At 33.9% G+C, this 20,758-nt stretch overlaps 1 protein-coding gene across 25 annotated transcripts in view; it reads left to right on the plus strand.

Moving 5' to 3' along the window:
• The window catches only part of Cac (cacophony), a 109,352-nt gene that overhangs the window by 71,623 nt on the left and 16,971 nt on the right, over window positions 1-20,758 (plus strand). For 14 of the 25 annotated variants that reach the window (XM_064050956.1, XM_064050933.1, XM_064050942.1 and 11 more), the window contains 8 exons: window positions 8,894-9,044; window positions 9,092-9,219; window positions 9,270-9,472; window positions 9,529-9,740; window positions 10,189-10,221; window positions 17,460-17,644; window positions 17,696-17,705; window positions 18,305-18,420. In XM_064050956.1, the coding sequence (XP_063907026.1) occupies window positions 8,894-9,044; window positions 9,092-9,219; window positions 9,270-9,472; window positions 9,529-9,740; window positions 10,189-10,221; window positions 17,460-17,644; window positions 17,696-17,705; window positions 18,305-18,420 (1,038 nt within the window). The remainder of the gene's footprint in view (window positions 1-8,893; window positions 9,045-9,091; window positions 9,220-9,269; window positions 9,473-9,528; window positions 9,741-10,188; window positions 10,222-17,459; window positions 17,645-17,695; window positions 17,706-18,304; window positions 18,421-20,758) is intronic. The other 11 variants (XM_064050949.1, XM_064050951.1, XM_064050953.1 and 8 more) reach the window with 3 other exon arrangements.

Raw genomic sequence — 20,758 nt, forward strand, 5'->3', positions numbered from 1 at the left:
CAAACGGATTGAGCTTTCGGTCTGAAAATTGGCCTGCAGGATTATAAATCCTTAGGAAATCGAGTGATTTAAGCAAAACACGAAATCTTTTGTCGTTTTGAAGTCAGATATCGTTGAAATTAAAAAAAAAACTTTTAATCTAAAAATGTCACTTTTTTATATTTTCGTCTCTCCAAACTAAACGAATCAAGGCTTTGGCTTGAAGATTGGCTTTCGTAGGCAAAAAGCTCCAAGGAATTAACTGCTTCAAACCGCAATGCGAAGTTTTTTGTCATTTTGAAGTTAGGTTTCGTTAAAGTTTGGAATTAAATTTTTTAAACCTAAAATGACACCTCCATATATTTTCGTGTCTCCAAACTAAACAGATCGAGTTTTCGGTCTAAAAATTGCCTCACGAGACAAGAAGACCTCAAGGAATCGAATGCTTCAATCCGAAATGCGGAATCTCGCGTCGTTTTGACGCTAGGTCTCGCTGAAATTGAAAAAAACCCTATTTCAAATCAAAGATGACACTGTGAAGAATTTGGTCTCTCCAAACTAAGTGGATTGAGTTTTCGGTTTGAAAATCTTCTCGTCGAATTGAAAATCCTCAAGGGATCTAATGCTTGAAACTGCAGTCTTAAATCTCGTATCGTTTTGAAGTTAGGTGTCGTTGAAATTGAAAAAAAATTATTCAAAAATAGCACTTTTTCATAATTTCGTCTCTCCAACCTAAAGTGATTAAGCTGTCGGTGTGAAGATTGGTTTACAGGACTACAAAGCTTAAGAGAATCGAATGTTTCAAACTGCAATGCAGTACTTCGTACCGTTCTGAAGTTAGCTCTTGTTAAATTTGAAAAAAAATCTTTCTTAAACTAAAAATTACACTTTTTCATATTTTCGTCACTCCAGACTAAACTGATCGACTATCCGGCATCAAAATTGCTTCACCGAATTAAAAAGCTTCAACGAATCGAGTGCTTCAAACCATAATGAGCAAACTTTTATCGTTTTGAAGTTAGGTCTCGTTGAAATTTAGAATCAAACTTTTTAAGCCAAAAATGACACCTCCACTTATTTGCGTGCCTCTAAACTAAACAGATCGAGATTACGACCTGAAAATTTTCCCACAAGACGACAAAACTTCGACGAATCGAATGCTGTCAACCGCAATGCGGAATGTTGGATTGTTTTGAAGTTAGGTTTTGTTGAAATTGAAAAAAACCCTGTTTCAAACCGGAGATGACAATGTCGAAAATTTCGTCTCTCCAAACTAATTAAATCGAGTCTTTGGTCTGAAAATCTTCTCGTAGAACTAGAAAGGGTCAAGGATTCGAATATTTCGATCGGCAGTGCCAAATCTCGTGTCGTTTTGAAGTTAGATCTCGTTGAAATTGAAAAAAAAGTTTCATTTAAAAATGGCAACTTTGTATAATTTCGTTTCTCCAAACTAAACGGATTAAGTTATCTGTCTGAAAATTGGTTTGCAGGACGACGAAACTTTAGGAAATCGAATGCTTCAAACCGCAATTTTTAATTTCGTACCGTTCTGAAGTTGGCTCTTGTTAAATTTGAAAAGAACTCTTTCTTAAACTAAAAATGGTATTTTTTTATATTTTCGTCTCTCCAAACTAAACGAATCAAGTCTTTGATTTGAAGATTGGTTCACGGGTGTAGAAACCTCTAGGGAATTAACTGCTTCAAACTGCAATGCCAAATCTTTTGTCATTTTGAACTTAGGTCTCTTTGAAGTTTGGAATTAAATTTTTAAGACAAAAATGCCACCCCCATATAGTTTCGTGTCCCCAAACTAAACAGATCGAGTTTCCGGGCTGAAAATTGGTTCACGAGACGAGAAAACCTCAAGGAATCGAGTGCTTCAAACCGAAATGTGAAATCTAGCGTTGTTTTGACGTTAGGTCTCGCTGAAATTGAAAAAACCCTATTTCAAACCGAAGATGACACTGTCCAGAATTTCGTCTCTCCAAACTAAGTGTATCTAGTCTTCGGTTTGAAAATCTTTTCTTCGAACTGAAAATCCTCAAGGGATCTAATGCTTGAAACCGCAGTCTAAAATCTCGTATCGTTTTGAAGTTAGGTCTCCTTGAAATTGAAAAAAAATTATCAAAAAATAACACTTTTTCATATTGTCGTCTCTGCAACCTAAACTGATTAAGCTGTCGGTATGAACATTGGTTTACAGAACTACAAAGCTTAAGAGAATCGAATGTTTCCAACTGCAATGCGGTACTTCGTACCGTTTTGAAGTTAGCTCTTGTTAAATTTGAAAAAAAATCTTTCTTAAATTAAAAATTACACTTTTTCATATTTTCGTCACTCCAAACTAAACGGATCGACTATCCGGCATCAAAATTGCTTCACCGTATCAAAAAGCTTCAACGAATCGAGTGCTTTAAACCATAATGAGCAAACTTTTATCGTTTTGAAGTTAGGTCGCGTTGAAATTTAGAATCAAACTTTTTAAGCCAAAAATGACACCTCCACTTATTTGCGTGTCTCTAAACTAAACAGATCGAGATTACGACCTGACAATTATCCCACAAGACGACAAAACTTCGAGGAATCGAATGCTTTAAAGCGCAATGCAGAATGTTGGACTGTTTCGAAGTTAGGTCTTGTTGAAATTGAAAAAACCCAGTTTCAAACCGGAGATGACACTATCGAAAATTTCGTCTCTCCAAACTAATTGGATCAAGTCTATAGTCTGAAAATCTCCTGTAGCACTACAAAGTGTCTACTATTTGGTTTCGCAGTGCCAAATCTCGTGTCGTTTTGAAATTTGATGTCGTTGAAATTGAAAAAAAAGTTTTATTCAAAAATAACACCTTGTATAATTTCGTCTCTCCAAACTAAACGGATTAAGTTATCTGTCTGAAGATTGATTTGCGGGACGACGAGACTTCAGGAAATCGAATGTTTCAAACCGCAATTTGTAATTTAGTCCCGTTCTGAAGTTAGCTCTTGTTAAATTTGAAAAAAACTCTTTCTTAATTCAAGGAATTAACTGCTTCGAACCGCAATGCCAAATCTTTTGTCGTTTTAAATTTAGGTCTCGTTGACCTTTGGAATTAAATTTTTTAAGCCAAAAATGCCACCCCCATGTATTTTCGTGTCTCCAAATTAAACAGATCGAGCTTCCGGTTTGGAAATTGGCTAACGAGACGAGAAAACCTCAAAGAATCGAATACTTCAAACCGAAATGCGGAATCTAGCGTCGTTTTGACGTTAGGTCTCGCTGAAATTGAAAAAAACCCTATGACACTGTCCAGAATTTCGTCTCTCCAAACTAAATGGATCGAGTCTTCGGTTTGAAAATCACCTCGTAGAACTAAAAAGTCTCAAGAAATCCAATGCTTGAAACCGCAGTGCAAACATTTTTTGAAATTGAAAAAAAAATCCAAAAATGACACTTTCTTATATTTTCGGCTCTCCAAACTAAACGAATCGAGTTTCTAGTTTGAAAATTAGCTCACAGGACCGGAAAGCATCAAGGAATCGAACGCTTCGAATCGCAATGCAGAATCTCGTGCTGTTTTAAAGTTGGGTCTTTTTGAATTTGCAAAAAAAAATTTTTAGTCTAAAAGGGATTATACTTTCGTTTCTTTAAACTAAACGCAACGAGTATTCAGTCTAAAATTTGGTCTATGGAACAAGGAAGCTTCAATGTATCGAATACTATGGACCGCAATTTGAAATTTCCTGTAGTTTTGAAGTTAGGGCTCGTTGATTTTGGAAAAAGAGCAAAAAATGACATCGTCCAAAAATTCGTTTCTCCACACTAAACGGATCGAGCCCCCTGTTTAACAATTTGCTCGCAAGACTATAAAATCACAAGGAATTTAGTGCTTCAAACCGTAATTCTGAATCTCTTGCCGTTTTGAAATTAGCTCTCGTTGAAAATGAAAGAAAAGCGAAAAATGACACCGTCCAGAAATTCGTCTCTCCAAATTAAACTGATCTAGTATCTTGCTCTGAAAATTAATGCACTGAAGCAGAAAGTCTCAAGGAATCGAATTCTTTAAACCACAATACAAAATCTCGTACCACTTTGAAGTTAGGTCCCGTTGAATTTGAAAAATGGGCCGAAAATGACAACATTCAAAAATTCGTCCCTCCAAACTAAACTAGTCGAGTCTCCACCCTGAAAATTATTTCATAGAAATAGAAAGTCTGACGGAATCTAATAGTTCAAACCGCAATGAGCAACATCTTGCCGTATTGAAGTTACGTCTCGTTGAAATTGAAAAAAGAGCCAAAGATGACACTGTCTAAAAATTCGTCTCTCCAAACTAAACTAATCTAGAATTTGATTCGTACATTCATTCAGAGAACCGGAAAATTTCAAGGAATCGAGTGCTTAAAACTACAATACGAAATCTCGTACCGTTCTGAAGTTAGCTCTCGTTAAATTTGAAATAAACCCTTTCTTGAACCAAAAATGACACCTTTTTATTTTTCGTTCCTCCAAACCAAAGGAGGTGAACTTTCGGTCTGAAGATCGGTCTACAGGACTATAAAGCTTCAGGAAATCGAACGTTTTAAGCTGCAACACGAAATCTCGTGTCGTTTTGAAATTAGGTATCGTTGAATTTGAAAAAGAATTTTTTTTTTCTGAAAATGACACCTTCTTATATTTTTCTCTCTCCAATCTAAACACATCAAGTCTTTAGCTTGAAGATCGGACCACGGGAGCAGAAAGCTCCAAGGAATTAACTGCTTCAAACCTCAATGCGAAATATTTTGTCATTTTGAAGTTACGTCTCGTTGAAATTTGGTATGAAATTTTTTAAGCCAAAAGTGACACCTTCATATATTTCCGTTTCTCCAAAATAAACAGATCGGGTTTTCAGTCTAAAAATTGTCTCACGAGACCAGAAAACTTCAAGAAATCGAGTGGTTTAAACCGCAATGCGGAATTTCGTATCGTTTTGAAGTTAGGTCTCGTTGAAATTGAAAAGAACCTTATTTCAAGCCAAAGATGACACCCTTTTGTATTTTCCTCTCTATAAACTGAACGGACTGTGTTATCAATCAAAAAATTGTGTTACGAAACCATAAAGCTTCAGGAAATCGAATGTTTCAAACCACAATGCGAAGTCTGGTGCCGTTTTGAAGTTAGGTATCGTCGAAATTGAAGAAAACCCTTTTTTAAACCAAAAATGACACCCTTTTTATATTTTCGGCCCTCCAAACTAAACGTATCGAGTTTCTAGTTTGAAAATTATCTCACAGGACCGGAAAGCATCAAGGAATCGAACGCTTCGAATCGCAATGCAGAATCTCGTGGTGTTTTAAAGTTTGGTCTTTTTGAATTTTCAAAAAAAAATTTTTAGTCTAAAAGGGATTATACTTTCGTTTCTTTAAACTAAACGCAACGAGTATTCAGTCTAAAATTTGGTCTATGGAACAAGGAAGCTTCAATGTATCGAATACTATGGACCGCAATTTGAAATTTCCTGTAGTTTTGAAGTTAGGGCTCGTTGATTTTGGAAAAAGAGCAAAAAATGACATCGTCCAAAAATTCGTTTCTCCACACTAAACGGATCGAGCCCCCTGTTTAACAATTTGCTCGCAAGACTATAAAATCACAAGGAATTTAGTGCTTCAAACCGTAATTCTGAATCTCTTGCCGTTTTGAAATTAGCTCTCGTTGAAAATGAAAGAAAAGCGAAAAATGACACCGTCCAGAAATTCGTCTCTCCAAATTAAACTGATCTAGTATCTTGCTCTGAAAATTAATGCACTGAAGCAGAAAGTCTCAAGGAATCGAATTCTTTAAACCACAATACAAAATCTCGTACCACTTTGAAGTTAGGTCCCGTTGAATTTGAAAAATGGGCCGAAAATGACAACATTCAAAAATTCGTCCCTCCAAACTAAACTAGTCGAGTCTCCACCCTGAAAATTATTTCATAGAAATAGAAAGTCTGACGGAATCTAATAGTTCAAACCGCAATGAGCAACATCTTGCCGTATTGAAGTTACGTCTCGTTGAAATTGAAAAAAGAGCCAAAGATGACACTGTCTAAAAATTCGTCTCTCCAAACTAAACTAATCTAGAATTTGATTCGTACATTCATTCAGAGAACCGGAAAATTTCAAGGAATCGAGTGCTTAAAACTACAATACGAAATCTCGTACCGTTCTGAAGTTAGCTCTCGTTAAATTTGAAATAAACCCTTTCTTGAACCAAAAATGACACCTTTTTATTTTTCGTTCCTCCAAACCAAAGGAGGTGAACTTTCGGTCTGAAGATCGGTCTACAGGACTATAAAGCTTCAGGAAATCGAACGTTTTAAGCTGCAACACGAAATCTCGTGTCGTTTTGAAATTAGGTATCGTTGAATTTGAAAAAGAATTTTTTTTTTCTGAAAATGACACCTTCTTATATTTTTCTCTCTCCAATCTAAACACATCAAGTCTTTAGCTTGAAGATCGGACCACGGGAGCAGAAAGCTCCAAGGAATTAACTGCTTCAAACCTCAATGCGAAATATTTTGTCATTTTGAAGTTACGTCTCGTTGAAATTTGGTATGAAATTTTTTAAGCCAAAAGTGACACCTTCATATATTTCCGTTTCTCCAAAATAAACAGATCGGGTTTTCAGTCTAAAAATTGTCTCACGAGACCAGAAAACTTCAAGAAATCGAGTGGTTTAAACCGCAATGCGGAATTTCGTATCGTTTTGAAGTTAGGTCTCGTTGAAATTGAAAAGAACCTTATTTCAAGCCAAAGATGACACCCTTTTGTATTTTCCTCTCTATAAACTGAACGGACTGTGTTATCAATCAAAAAATTGTGTTACGAAACCATAAAGCTTCAGGAAATCGAATGTTTCAAACCACAATGCGAAGTCTGGTGCCGTTTTGAAGTTAGGTATCGTCGAAATTGAAGAAAACCCTTTTTTAAACCAAAAATGACACCCTTTTTATATTTTCGGCCCTCCAAACTAAACGTATCGAGTTTCTAGTTTGAAAATTATCTCACAGGACCGGAAAGCATCAAGGAATCGAACGCTTCGAATCGCAATGCAGAATCTCGTGGTGTTTTAAAGTTTGGTCTTTTTGAATTTTCAAAAAAAAATTTTTAGTCTAAAAGGGATTATACTTTCGTTTCTTTAAACTAAACGCAACGAGTATTCAGTCTAAAATTTGGTCTATGGAACAAGGAAGCTTCAATGTATCGAATACTATGGACCGCAATTTGAAATTTCCTGTAGTTTTGAAGTTAGGGCTCGTTGATTTTGGAAAAAGAGCAAAAAATGACATCGTCCAAAAATTCGTTTCTCCACACTAAACGGATCGAGCCCCCTGTTTAACAATTTGCTCGCAAGACTATAAAATCACAAGGAATTTAGTGCTTCAAACCGTAATTCTGAATCTCTTGCCGTTTTGAAATTAGCTCTCGTTGAAAATGAAAGAAAAGCGAAAAATGACACCGTCCAGAAATTCGTCTCTCCAAATTAAACTGATCTAGTATCTTGCTCTGAAAATTAATGCACTGAAGCAGAAAGTCTCAAGGAATCGAATTCTTTAAACCACAATACAAAATCTCGTACCACTTTGAAGTTAGGTCCCGTTGAATTTGAAAAATGGGCCGAAAATGACACCATTCAAAAATCGTCCCTCCAAACTAAACTAATCGAGTCTCCACCCTGAAAATTATTTCATAGAAATAGAAAGTCTGAAGGAATCTAACAGTTCAAACCGCAATGAGCAACATCTTGCCGTATTGAAGTTACGTCTCGTTGAAATTGAAAAAAGAGCCAAAGATGACACTGTCTAAAAATTCGTCTCTCCAAACTAAACTAATCTAGAATTTGATTCGTACATTCATTCAGAGAACCGGAAAATTTCAAGGAATCGAGTGCTTCAAACCACAATGCGAAATCTCGTACCGTTCTGAAGTTAGCTCTCGTTAAATTTGAAAAAAACCCTTTCTTGGATCAAAAATGACACCTTTATATTTTTCGTTCCTCCAAACTAAAGGGGGTGAACTTTCGGTCTGAAGATCGGTCTACAGGACTATAAAGCTTCAGGAAATCGAACGTTTGAAGCTGCAACACGAAATCTCGTGTCGTTTTGAAATTAGGTATCGTTGAATTTGAAAAAGAAACTTTTTTTTTTCTGAAAATGACACCTTCTTATATTTTTCTCTCTCCAATCTAAACACATCAAGTCTTTAGCTTGAAGATCGGACCACGGGAGCAGGAAGCTCCAAGGAATTAACTGCTTCAAACCTCAATGCGACATCTTTTGTCATTTTGAGGTTAGGTCTCGTTGAAATTTGGTATGAAACTTTTTAAGGCAAAAATGACACCTTCATTTATTTCCGTTTCTCCAAAATAAACAGATCGGGTTTTCAGTCTGAAAATTGCCTCACGAGACCAGAAAACTTTAAGAAATCGAGTGGTTTAAACCGCAATGCGGAATTTCGTATCGTTTTGAAGTTAGGTCTCGTTGAAATTGAAGAGAACCTTATTTCAAGCCAAAGACGACACCCTTTTGTATTTTCCTCTCTATAAACTGAACGGACTGTGTTATCAATCTAAAAATTGTGTTACGAAACCATAAAGCTTCAGGAAATCGAATTTTTCAAACCACAATGCGAAAAGTCGAACCGTTTTGAAGTTATATCCCTTTATATTTGGAAAAAGAACCAAAAATGACACTGTCCAAATATTCGTTTCTACAAACTAAACTAATCGAATCTCTGCCTTGAAAATTTGTTCATAGAAATAGAAAGTCTCGGGGAATCCGGTGCTTCAAACCGCAATCCAGAAGCTCAAGCCGTTTTGAAGTTATGTTTCATTGAAATTGAAAAAAACCTGACCTGACTTAGTTTTTGCGTTTGCGCATTTCACAGCTTTCACTAAACTTGTCTTTGTTAACAGATGCGCCACCGGCGAAGCCTGGCCTAACATCATGCTTTCGTGCATCAAGGGCCAACCATGCGACCAAGAAGCCAAAAAACCTGCCAACAGTTGCGGCTCCAACATCGCCTACGCCTACTTCGTCTCATTCATCTTCTTCTGCTCCTTCCTGGTGAGTCCGCACCCCACCAACCCCCCAAACTAACAAAAACTCCCCAGATGTTGAACCTGTTCGTGGCCGTCATCATGGACAACTTCGACTACCTAACCCGCGACTCCTCCATCCTGGGCGCCCACCACCTGGACGAATTCGTGCGAATCTGGGCGGAGTACGACCCGAACGCCACGTAAGTCGCCCCGCCCCCCAACCACGCCCACTCACGCTCCATTGTTCCAGCGGGAAGATCCACTACGTGGAGATGTACGATATGCTGAAAAACATGGACCCGCCCCTCGGTTTCGGCAACAAGTGTCCGAATCGCCTGGCGTACAAGAAGTTGATTCGGATGAACATGCCCGTGGACGAAGAAGGCAAGGTGAACTTCACCAGCACCCTGTTCGCTTTGATCCGGGAAAACTTGAACATAAAAATGAGGTCGGGTAAGTGTTGGGGGAAGTTTGAAGTTTTGGGGAAATTTGACTGGTGTTCTTGGTAGCGGATGAAATGGATCAAGCCGATGACGAGTTGAGGGAGACAATCAAGAACATCTGGCCGCTGCAGGCGAAGAACATGGTCGATTTGCTGGTGCCTCCCACCGACCATTTGAACAACGGGAAATTGACGGTGGGGAAATTGTACGCCGGACTGTTAATTTTGGAGAGTTGGAGGAGCACCAGGTTCGGGCAAGTGGAGCCCACCGGAATTCCGGTGAGTGCGGTCGGTGTTCGGGTACATAGAGATAGATGTTTGAGTTATTGTGGCCAACAGTCAAACTAACAATGGTTCAAATCTGTGATAGTGTTTGCTAAATTTCGTTGATTTCGATCAACCTGAATCAAAAGAAGATCAGCCGGGCGTAACGAGAAACGAATTATCACTAGACAAAACAAGGGTCGGACTAGCGACTTTGCGAAAATTTTATTAGAATGCGAAAAGCATAGTTTAGGTGTTTAGTATGTGTTAAGAGTCAGAAGTCGTAGGCACATGGTTGTGACTAGTAGTAAATGGACCCTAAATGACACAGAACGTAGAACCCCCCCGATTTTATTTATAATACATTTTTAATTTTTGTATTATAAATGAGAAAACTACACACACTACAAAACCAATTTAGTTCAGAAGTAGTAGCCCTATAACTGTTGTATATTTATTTCAGGGTTTTGGAAATAGTCCCTCAGCAAATCACGCGGTAGTATATTAATTATCCCTTTTTCATTTTATATATTTTTCTTAGACTTGTACAATACGAATTCTCATTCATAGTACAGTCCTGTAGTAGTAATTTGGTACATATTTTCTATTTTTACATTCTCGTTAGCATAATGTGCCTGTTTATTGCACTTTGGTTGCGTTCTATAATTGAAAGTGCATTTATCTGTCCTGCAAGTTTAATATCTGTCTGTATTTTGTCTATTCGTAGGTACTAACATTTTCTGCATGTTTTATTTAACCATTTCTCACTACGTTTTCGAGGTTTTTCAGACTATTTCGCATGTTTTCACTAATCTTTTATTCAAAATAACTGACATGCCGTTTACTTTCAATTGTAAACTCGAAACGAATCAAAATTGGTGAAACATACGTTTCGAATGCGAAACAGCAAAACATCAGGGGCCCCAAGAAAGTTTTTAATTCTTTAACAAAAAACGGTCGGGTATCCAGGATTTCATTATCTTTGCATTTTCGAACTTCGAATATGAGTAATAAGTATTGTTAGAAATTTTCAAAAAACAGATCGCCAGCGATCCGGAAGATTGTCTTAATTTTATTTATTTTTTTTTGAGAAACAAACACCAGGAGCGCCTAAACTTCATACAGTTTTTTTCAAAAAAACAGTTTACTAAGGACCTTCAGATTTTTTTTAATAAAGTACGGGATACCCCAATTGTTTTCCGAAATTCTTTCAAATCTTTTCAAAAAGCAAAACACCAAGGGGTCTAAAGATTCATTTTATTAAAAAAACAGGTGGAACTCCGAGATTCCTTCAATTAAAAAAATCAGCACAAACCATTTGTAAAGATTCTTATGAATTAAAAAAGAGATACTTTCCCATTTTTTTCAAATAGAACATTCGATTCCTCAAAAAATAAACACCCGAGAAAATGAGATTTTTTTCAATTTTTTTCAAAAAACATTACGCCAAGGGTCCTCAAAAAATAAAAGAAAAATGTCAGAGACCCTCACTCAATATTTATTCAGTGCTAAGAAATACACTTGGTACTTTGGGATTTTTTTTCTTTTTTTAACGGAAGTACAGAAACCCCAAAATCCTTTTAGATTCATAAAAAAAAGCACTTGGGAACCCTCAGTTCTTTGAATTTTTTTCAGAAAAAAGTACCAGAGGTTCTCAAATTTTTTTTAATCAAAGACTTTTTTGATTCTTTAAAAAAAAACGCTCAGGAACACGAAATTCTTTCCAAACTGAAAAAAAAACCTGTCTGGAACCAGAAATTCTTACAAACTTAAAACAAAACACTCGGAAACCCGAAATTCTTTCAATTTTTTTCAAAAAACAATACATCATGGTTTCTCAAAATTCCTTTTTATTAAAAAAAAAAAAAAACATTCCGGACTCGGGGATTTTTCGCATTTTTTTTTGACAGTACACCAGAGGCCCTCCAGATTATTTTTGATTCTTCACGGGAATAGGAAATTATTTCAATTTTTTTCGAAAAACAAAACACCAAAGATTCTAAAGATTCATTTTATTAAAAGAAAAAACAGGTGGAAATCCGAGATTCCTTCAATTAAAAAAATCACCAGAAGCCATTTGTAAAGATTCTTTTGAATTAAAAAAAAATCTCCCTAACCCGAGATACTTTCCATTTTTTTTTTCGAATAGAATACTAAAAATTTTTTGATTCTTCAAAAAATAAACAGCCGGGAAAACGAGATTTTTTTCAATTTTTATCAAAAAACATTACGCCAAGGGTCCTCAAAAAATAAAAGAAAAATATCAGGGACCCTCGCTCAATATTTATTTAATGTTAAAAAATACACTTGGTACTTCGGGATTTTTTTCTTTTTTTAACGGAAGTACAGAAACCCCAAAATCCTTTTAGATTCATAAAAAAAGCACTTGGGAACCCTAAGTTCTTTGAAATTTTTTTAGAAAAATGTACCAGAGGTTCTCAATTTTTTTTTAATTAAACAAAGACTCTTTTTAATTCTTAAAAAAAAAACGCTCAGGAACACGAAATTCTTTCCAAACTAAAAAAAACTGAAACCAGAAATTCTTACAAACTTAAAAAAAAACACTCGGAAACCCGAAATTCTTTCAATTTTTTTCAAAAAACAATACACCATGGTTTCTCAAAATCCTTTTTTATTAAAAAAAAAACATTCTGGACTCGGGGATTTTTCGCATTTTTTTTTTGACAGTACCCCAGAGGCCCTCCAGATTATTTTTGATTCTTCACGGGAAAAGGAAATTATTTCAAATTTTTTCGAAAAACAAAACACCAAGGATTCTAAAGTTTCATTTTATTAAAAAAAAAAGGTGGAAATCCGAGATTCCTTCAATTAAAAAAATCACCAGAAACCATTTGTAAAGATTCTTTTGAATTAAAAAAAATTCTCCCTTACCCGAGATACTTTCCCTTTTTTTTTTCAAATAGAATACTAAATTTTTTTTGATTTTTCAAAAAATAAACACCCGGGAAAACGAGAGTTTTTCAATTTTTTTCAAAAAACATTACGCCATGGGTCCTCAAAAAATAAAAGAAAAATGTCAGAGACTCTCGCTCAATATTTACTTAATGCTAAAAAATACACTTGGTACTTCGGGATTTTTTTCTTTTTTTAACGGAAGTACAGAAACCCCAAAATCATTTTAGATTCATAAAAAAAGCACTTGGGAACCCTAAGTTCTTTGAAATTTTTTCAGAAAAAAGTACCAGAGGTTCTCAAATTTTTTTTAATTATACACAGACTCTTTTTGATTCTTAAAAAAAAACGCTCAGGAACACGAAATTCTTTCCAAACTGAAAAAAAACCTGTCTGGAACCAGAAATTCTTACAAACTTAAAACAAAACACCCGGAAACCCGAAATTCTTTCAATTTTTTTCAAAAAACAATACATCATGGTTTCTCAAAATTCTTTTTTATTAAAAAAAAACATTCCGGACTCCGGGATTTTTTGCATTTTTTTTTGACAGTACACCAGAGGCCCTCCAGATTATTTTTGATTCGTCACGGGATTAGGAAATTATTTCAAATTTTTTCGAAATAAACACTCGGAAAATCGAAATTCTTTCAAATTTTAAAAAAAGCACTCCGGAATCGGAACTGCTTTCAGATTAAAAAAAAAACACCCAGGAAACCTAAATTCTTTAATTTTTTTCTAAACAAAACACCAGGGGTTCTCAAAACTATTTTTAAAGAAAAAATGCTCCAAGATTCTGGTTCTTTTTTTAACAGAATACTAGAGGCTCTCAAGATTCTATATGATTTTTCAAAAAAAAAAACCGTAAACCCTTTCAAATTAAAAAAAAAACACTCGGGAACTTGAAATTTTTCAGAAAAAAACCCTCGGGAACCGGAAATTCTTTTCATTTTTTTCAAAAACAAAACACCAAGGGTTCTCAAAATTATTTTTATAAAAAAAAAACGCTCTGGAATCCGAGATTCTTTCTTATTTTTAACAAAATACCAGAGGGCCACAACATTCTTTTCTTCAAAACAAAAAAAAACTAAATTCTTTTAAATTAAAAAAATATATTCGGAAATTCTTTCAAAGCTCGAAAACCTAAGTTCTTTTTTTATTTTTTTCCAAAAACCAAACACCAAGAATTCTCAAAAATTATTTAAAAAAATTCTCCAGAATCCTCGTGGACCCGGAATTTTTTCAAATTAAAAAAAATTACTTGAGAACCTAAAATTCTTCAAAATTTTTTCAAAAAACAGAACATCAAGGTCTCTCAAAGTGCTTTTTTAATAAAAAAAAAAAAAAACACTCCGGAATCCAAGTTTATGTTCTCTTTTTTTAATTAGAACACCAAAGGCCCTCAAGATTCTTTTCGATTCTTCAAAAAAAAAAAAAATACTCGGGAATGGAAACTCAAAATCCTTTCAGATTTTTTTAAGAAAAAGAAACTCGGATTCTTTCAAATTAATAAACCACTGGAAATTCCGAAATTGTTTCAAATTAAAAAAAAAACACTCAAGAAACCTAAATTCCCTTTTTTTTTTCAAAAACCAAACACCAACCCAACAATCTGAGATTCTGTTTTTTTTTTTAATAGAATACCAGAGGCTCTTAAGATTCTTTTTGATTCTTCAAAAAAAAAACACCCGTGCACCCGGAATTCTTTCAAATTAAAAAATAAACACTTGGAAACCCAAAATTCTTTCATTTTTTTTTAAAAAACGAGACATGGGGGTCTCTCAAAGTTCTTTTTAATTAAAAAAAACAACACTCCGGAATCTGAGATTTTTTTCTCTTTTCTCTTTTAATAGAACACCAGAGGCCATCAAGATTATTTTTGATTGTTCAAAAAAAAAAAACACTGGGAACCCGATTTTTTGTTTACTTTTTTTCAAAAGAAAACACACGGGAATAGTGAATCCTTTCAAATTAAAGAAAACACCAGAACACAAAATTCTTTCAAATTAAAAAAAACGCACTCGGGAACTCGGGAAAAAAACGTTCAAGAACCCGAAATTCTTTTAATTTTTTTCAAAAACCAATCACCAGGAGTTTTCAAATTCTTTTTATTAAAAAAGAAAACGCATTGGAATCCGAGATTCTTTTTTTTACAGAATGCCAGAGGCCTACAAAATTCTGATTAAAAAAAAAACACTCGGGAAGCCGAATTTTCTAAACAAACACTCAGAAACTCGAATTTCTTTCACATCAAGAAAAAACGCTCGGGAACCTGAAATTCTTTTAATTTTTTTCAAAAACAAAGCCCCAAGAGTACTCAAAATTCTTAAAAAAACCACTACGGAATCCGATATTCTTTTACATTAAAAAAAAATATTCGGGAATAGGCGATTCTTTCAAATGAAAAATAACACTCGCGAACGGAAACTCAAAATTCTGTCGGATTTTTTCAAGAAACAAGCTCGGAACTCTTTTAAATTAAAAATACACCCCAGAATCCAAAATTCTTTCAAATTAAAAAAAAAAACACCCAAGAAACATTGATTCTTTAATTTTTTTTCAGAAACCCAACACCAGGGGTTCTCAAAACTTCTTTTAATTAAAAAAAAAATGCTCCAGGAACCGAGATTCTTTTTTTTAACAGAATACCAGAGGCCGTCAAGATTTTTGATTTAAAAAAAAAAAAATAAAATCTCGTGGACCCGGAATTCTTTCAAATTAAAAAAAAACCCTTGTAAACCCAAAATTATTTAACATTTTTTCAAAAAACAAAACATTAGGGTCTTTCAAAATTCTTTTTAATTAAAAAAGAAAACGCTCCGGAATCCGAGATTCTTTCTCATATTTTTTTTTTAATAGAACACCAGAGGCCATCAAGATTCATTTTGATTGTTAAAAATAAACCACTCGGGAACCTGAAATTTCTTTACTTTTTTTCAAAGGAAAACACACGGGAATAGGGACTTCTTTCAAATTAAAGAAAACTCTGGAACACGAAATTCTTTCAAATAAAAAAAAAACGCTCAAAACCCGAAATTCTTTCAAATTAAAAAAAAAACGCTCAGGAACCTGAAACTCCTTTAGTTTTTTTCAAAAACAAAGCACTAAGAGTTCTCAAAATTCTTAAAAAAAAAATTAATTAAAAAAATATTCGGAAATTGGAAATTCTTTCAAATGAAAAATAACCCTCGGGAACGGAAACTCAAAATTCTGTCGGATTTTTTCAAGAAAAAAGCTCGGAACTCTGTTAAATTAAAAATCCACCCCAGAAAGCAAAATTCTTTCAAATAAAAAAAAAACACTTGTAAACCCAAAATTCTTTAACATTTTTTCAAAAAACAAAACATTAGGGTCTTTCAAAATTCTTTTTAATTAAAAAAGAAAACGCTCCGGAATCCGAGATTCTTTCTTATTTTTGTTTTTTTTTTTTTTGAACAGAATGCCAGAGGTCCACAAATTTATTTTTGATTCTTCAAACAAAAAAACAATAGGAAATCCAAAATTTTTTAAATTTAAAAGAAAAACACCCAGGAAGCACAGATTTTTTTTTTTTTTTCAAAAACCCAACACCAGTGGTTCTCAAAACTCCTTTAATTAAAAAAAATAGTCCAGGAACCGAGATTCTGGTTCTTCTTTTTTAACAGAATACCAGAGGCTCTCAAGATTCTTTTTGATTTAAAAAAATAATAAAATAAAATACTCGTAGACCCGAAACTCCTTTAAATTTTAGAAAAACAAAACACCAGAGGTTCTCAAAATTCTTTTTATTAAAAAAACGCTCCGGAATCTGAGATTTTTTTTTCATTTTTTTTTTACAGAATTCCAGAAGAGGCCCACAAAATCCTGTTTGATTCTTCAAAAAAAAAAACGCTCAAATAAACACTCTTCGGAATCAGAATTTTTCAAAACAACACTCGAGAAGTCGAAATCCTTTCAAACTTTTTCTAAAAACAAAACACCAGAGGTTCTCAAAATTCTGCACGGATAAACCATCGATTCTTTTTAATAAAAAAACCTTATTAACTTAACATACTTTTTAATTTTGTTAAAAAAAACTCGGAAATACGAGATTTCTTGACATTTTCGAAGTTCGAAAAAATTTCTCTTTCTGAAAAAAAAACACTCGGAAACCCGACCGAGAATTTTTAATTTTTTTTCAAAAAACAACCACCAGGGGCCCTCAAGATTCTTTTAAATCTAAAAAACCACTCAAGAACCGAGATTCTTTCATTCATTTCACCAAACAAACATTTTCAAAAATCGCAAAAATTTCGAACACGAGTAAGTATTATAGCAAGCCCCAAGCAGTGCCCTCTGGTTCGCCAAAAATTGCCGAATCAGCGGTTCGCTCATGCTCCAACCGCTTTTTATTCCAGAGATTTTTTTCAAACTTAGACATTTTCGTGTGCTTTGACAAAACTAGCGATCTTTGTATTATAACTGTGTAAACACTATAGAGTACTGAGGTAACGTTGAAGTATTGTTTGGATCTTGCATGTTTTTGCATTTAGTGTGTTTTACAACACATCGTACCGACAGTTCGTCGTTCGATGGCGGCGCGGGAGAACCAGGCGCCGCTTTCGCGCCTCGATTCGCTCGACATTTTCTCTACGACCGGCGAAATGCGTCTGATTCTCCAGCGCCGGTTCTGGCCACATTTTGTACTTACAAACGACTAGCAAACATTTTACTCTAGCACTAGTGTAGCGTTCATTATCGCTTGTTTTGACTTTACCATGAAGATAATAAAAAAGTAATAAATAAAGGAACTGTGAGACTGTTAGAATAGAGCTGGTTAAAGTAAAAGTTTGTTGAATGACAGAAAGCGTCGTTTTTTGACTGCCTGTTGGATATGGCGGGTCACTTGGGCGGAAGTCGCACAGGCTCAATGAGTTTAGAGGGAGCCCCTCTCATGGGGGGCCAGGAGGTCACTGATTCCCATGCCCACGAAGAGAGCTCCTTAGCCACTCTCGCGCGGAGAAACACCAAGAGAAATCGATCCATGAGGTATGTCGCTGATCGATCGAGAACAAACTCTCACTCTTGTCTCTTTTTCAGGAATAAAAAGGTGAAAATAAGAAATTTGGCGATAAATTAGTATTAGGTCAAACATGTTTAGGTTAAAATGTTAGTGTGACAATCGGCAGCCATAGGTAATTGCTGGATGTTCGTTTACAGCTGCAGATAAAGACGTTTTGTTGTAAGTTAGTCACGAGATTAGAAGGTACTTAGAAGTTAGACCCGACGATTCGGTGTCGAAGCAGTTTTAGATTAGCGTAATGGAGTCAATCTGCATGACCGAAAGACGAAAACCGCAGCGAAAGAAAATGGAACCACAATTTTGGCGTCACTGTTTTTTAGCTAACTTGTTCGTGGTTGTCGGTAGAAGAGTAGTTCTAGCGTTGCCCGTAGCACTGTGTCAGTCTTCGACAGCTATACCTAGTTCGTCAGTTACACTTTAGGGCGGAGGTAGTTCTAGTTTTTAGATCTTATTTATCTTGTATAATTGTGGAATACAGTGCATGTTTTTTGCATGACTTGTATTGTTCTTCTTGGGACAGGACCTGGTATGAATGGGACACTTTTCGCTTTTATATTCGTATCGACTCTTCGACGACTTGAAGCGGCTATTTTAGGCGGAATGTTTATGTGTGGTTTGATGTTTAGGTGATGGAAATACAAGAGGGAATGGGCTCGAGGCGACCTTCCTGTGATAGCATTGTAGATCAGCATTTACATCCGGCGAGTTTCGGCAATACGCATCGCAGAACGTCTAGCCTTCGGTATGAACATTTTTTCTACAAATTTTCTTTTCTGAGCAAAATACTCGGCAATCCGAGATTCATTATTATTATTATTATTATTATTTCAAAGAACGAAACATCAGAGGCTGCCAAGATTTTTTTTATTAAAAAAACACTCAGGAATTCAAGACTGTTTCTTTTCAAAAACTAGAATAACATTTTGAAAGAAAATAAAAATATAAAAAAGCACTCGGAAACGTGAGATTTTTTCAAGCATCAAATAATGAGGCAGCCAAAACTTTTAAATTTTAAGTAAAAAAAGAACCAAAAACTTTTTTTTCAAAACCAAAATACTAGCAGTTTCATTTTTGTTTTAAATCTATTAAAAAATAACACTCAAAAACCCGAGCTTCTTCCAATTTAAAAAAAAAAACACTTGGGAACTTGAGATTTTCTTTAACTAAAAAAAGAAACAACACCTACAAACTCTAGTTTTTTTTTGAGTAGAAAAGACGTTCTTAAATAAAAACAGAGATTTTTTTATAAAAAAAAAACTCGGAAACTTGAGATTTTTTAAATTTTTTTCCAGAATAAAATTCCAATTTTTTAAACCACTCGGAATCTCGACATTCTTTTTTTTGGAAACCCAGTAACACTCAAAAAGTATTCGGAAACCTGAGATCCTGTCAAACAACAAAAAATCAACTTTTTTTTTAGAAGAAACAAAAATAAACGAGAGATGTTAAAAAAACAAGTCGTTTTTTCAAATTTTGTCAAAAACAAAATACTAGTAGCAGTGTCCATTTTTTTTTTAATTTTGTCAAAAAATAACACTCAAAAACCTGTGATCTTCCAATTTTTCAAAAAAAAGACACTTGGTGGAAATTTGAGATTTTCTTTAAAAAAAAAAGAAAACACTTTTCTAAATTTTTTTGAGTAGAAAATCACGTTCTTCAATAAAAACCAGAGTTTTTTTACAAAAAATACCGGGAAATCTGTGATTTTCTCGTTTTTTTTCAACAAATTACCAGCGGTCCCCAAGATTTTTTTGTCTGTAAAAAAATACCACAGAGAAACTGGAAATTTTGGAAATCTAATTTTCTCCTTAATTAAAAAAAAACAACACCTAAATAAATAAAAAACCAGTGATTCTCAAAACGTGTTGAAAATAAGAAAAGTTAACCTGAGATTTTTTATAAAAAAAGACTCGAACCTTAAGGTTTTTTCAATTTTTTTTTCCAAAATAAAGTACCAGCGGTTCCTAATTTTTTTAAACCATTCGGAATCTCGAGATTCTTTTTTGGAAAACCAGTGACACTCAAAATGTTTTAAAATTTAAACAAAGTGATTTTTATAGAGAAAAAAGTATTCGGAAACTTGAGGTTCTTTCAGTTTTTTACAAAAAAGAAACACCTGAAAATCTGAGATTCTGTTTAATTAAAAAAAAAAAACTACAAAAAATCTACATTTTTTAGAAAAAACATAAATAAAAAAACTCGATAAAAAATTAAACGAGAGATATTTAAGAAAAAACAAGTCGTTTTTTAAAAATTTTTCAATAATAAGATATTAGTGGTTTCCAAATTTTTTTAATTCTGTAAAAAAATTGCGCTCAAAAACCCGATATTCTTCCATTTTTTCGAAAAAAAAAACCACTTGTAAATCTGAGATTTTCTTTAACTAAAAAAAGAAACAACACCTACAAACTCTAGATTTTTTTTGAGTAGAAAACCATGTTCTTAAATAAATAAAAATATATATATAACCAGAAGTTCTTTTTATAAAAAACACTGGAGAACCTGAAATTTTTTCTTTTTTTTTCGAAAACAAGCTGAGATTTTTTATAAAAATAAATCGGAAACTTGAGATTTTTTCACATTTTTTTTCCAAAATAAAATTCCAATTTTTTTAAACCACTCGGAATCTCGAGATTCTTTTCTTTTTTTTGAAAACCAGTGACACTTAAAATGTGCTAACATTTAAATAAAGTGAAATTTTATAAAGAAAAAAGTATTCTGAAACCTGATGTCCTGTCAATTTTTTACAAAAAAAAAAAACAACAAAAAATCTACTTTTTTTTGAAAAAACAAAAATAAACGAGAGATGTTTAAACAACAAGTGGTTTTTTCAAATTTTGTCAAAAACAAAATACCAGTTTTCGAAAAATTGAAAAAACGATTTGTTTTCTTAAATATCTCTTGTTTACTTTTTTTATCGAGTTTATTATTTGTTTTTTCTAAAAAATGTAGGTTTTTGTAGTTTTTTTTTAACAGAATCTCAGATTTCCAAGTGTTTCCTTTTCGTAAAAAAATGAAAGAACCTCAGGTTTCCGAATAGTTTTGTCTTTATATAAAATTACTTATTTAAATTTTGAAAC

Source organism: Zophobas morio, unplaced genomic scaffold (genome assembly GCF_036711695.1).
Source record: "Zophobas morio isolate AGI-343-1 ecotype UQ-CSIRO unplaced genomic scaffold, CSIRO_AGI_Zmor_V1 ptg000008l, whole genome shotgun sequence".
Taxonomy (NCBI): Eukaryota; Metazoa; Arthropoda; class Insecta; order Coleoptera; family Tenebrionidae; genus Zophobas; species Zophobas morio.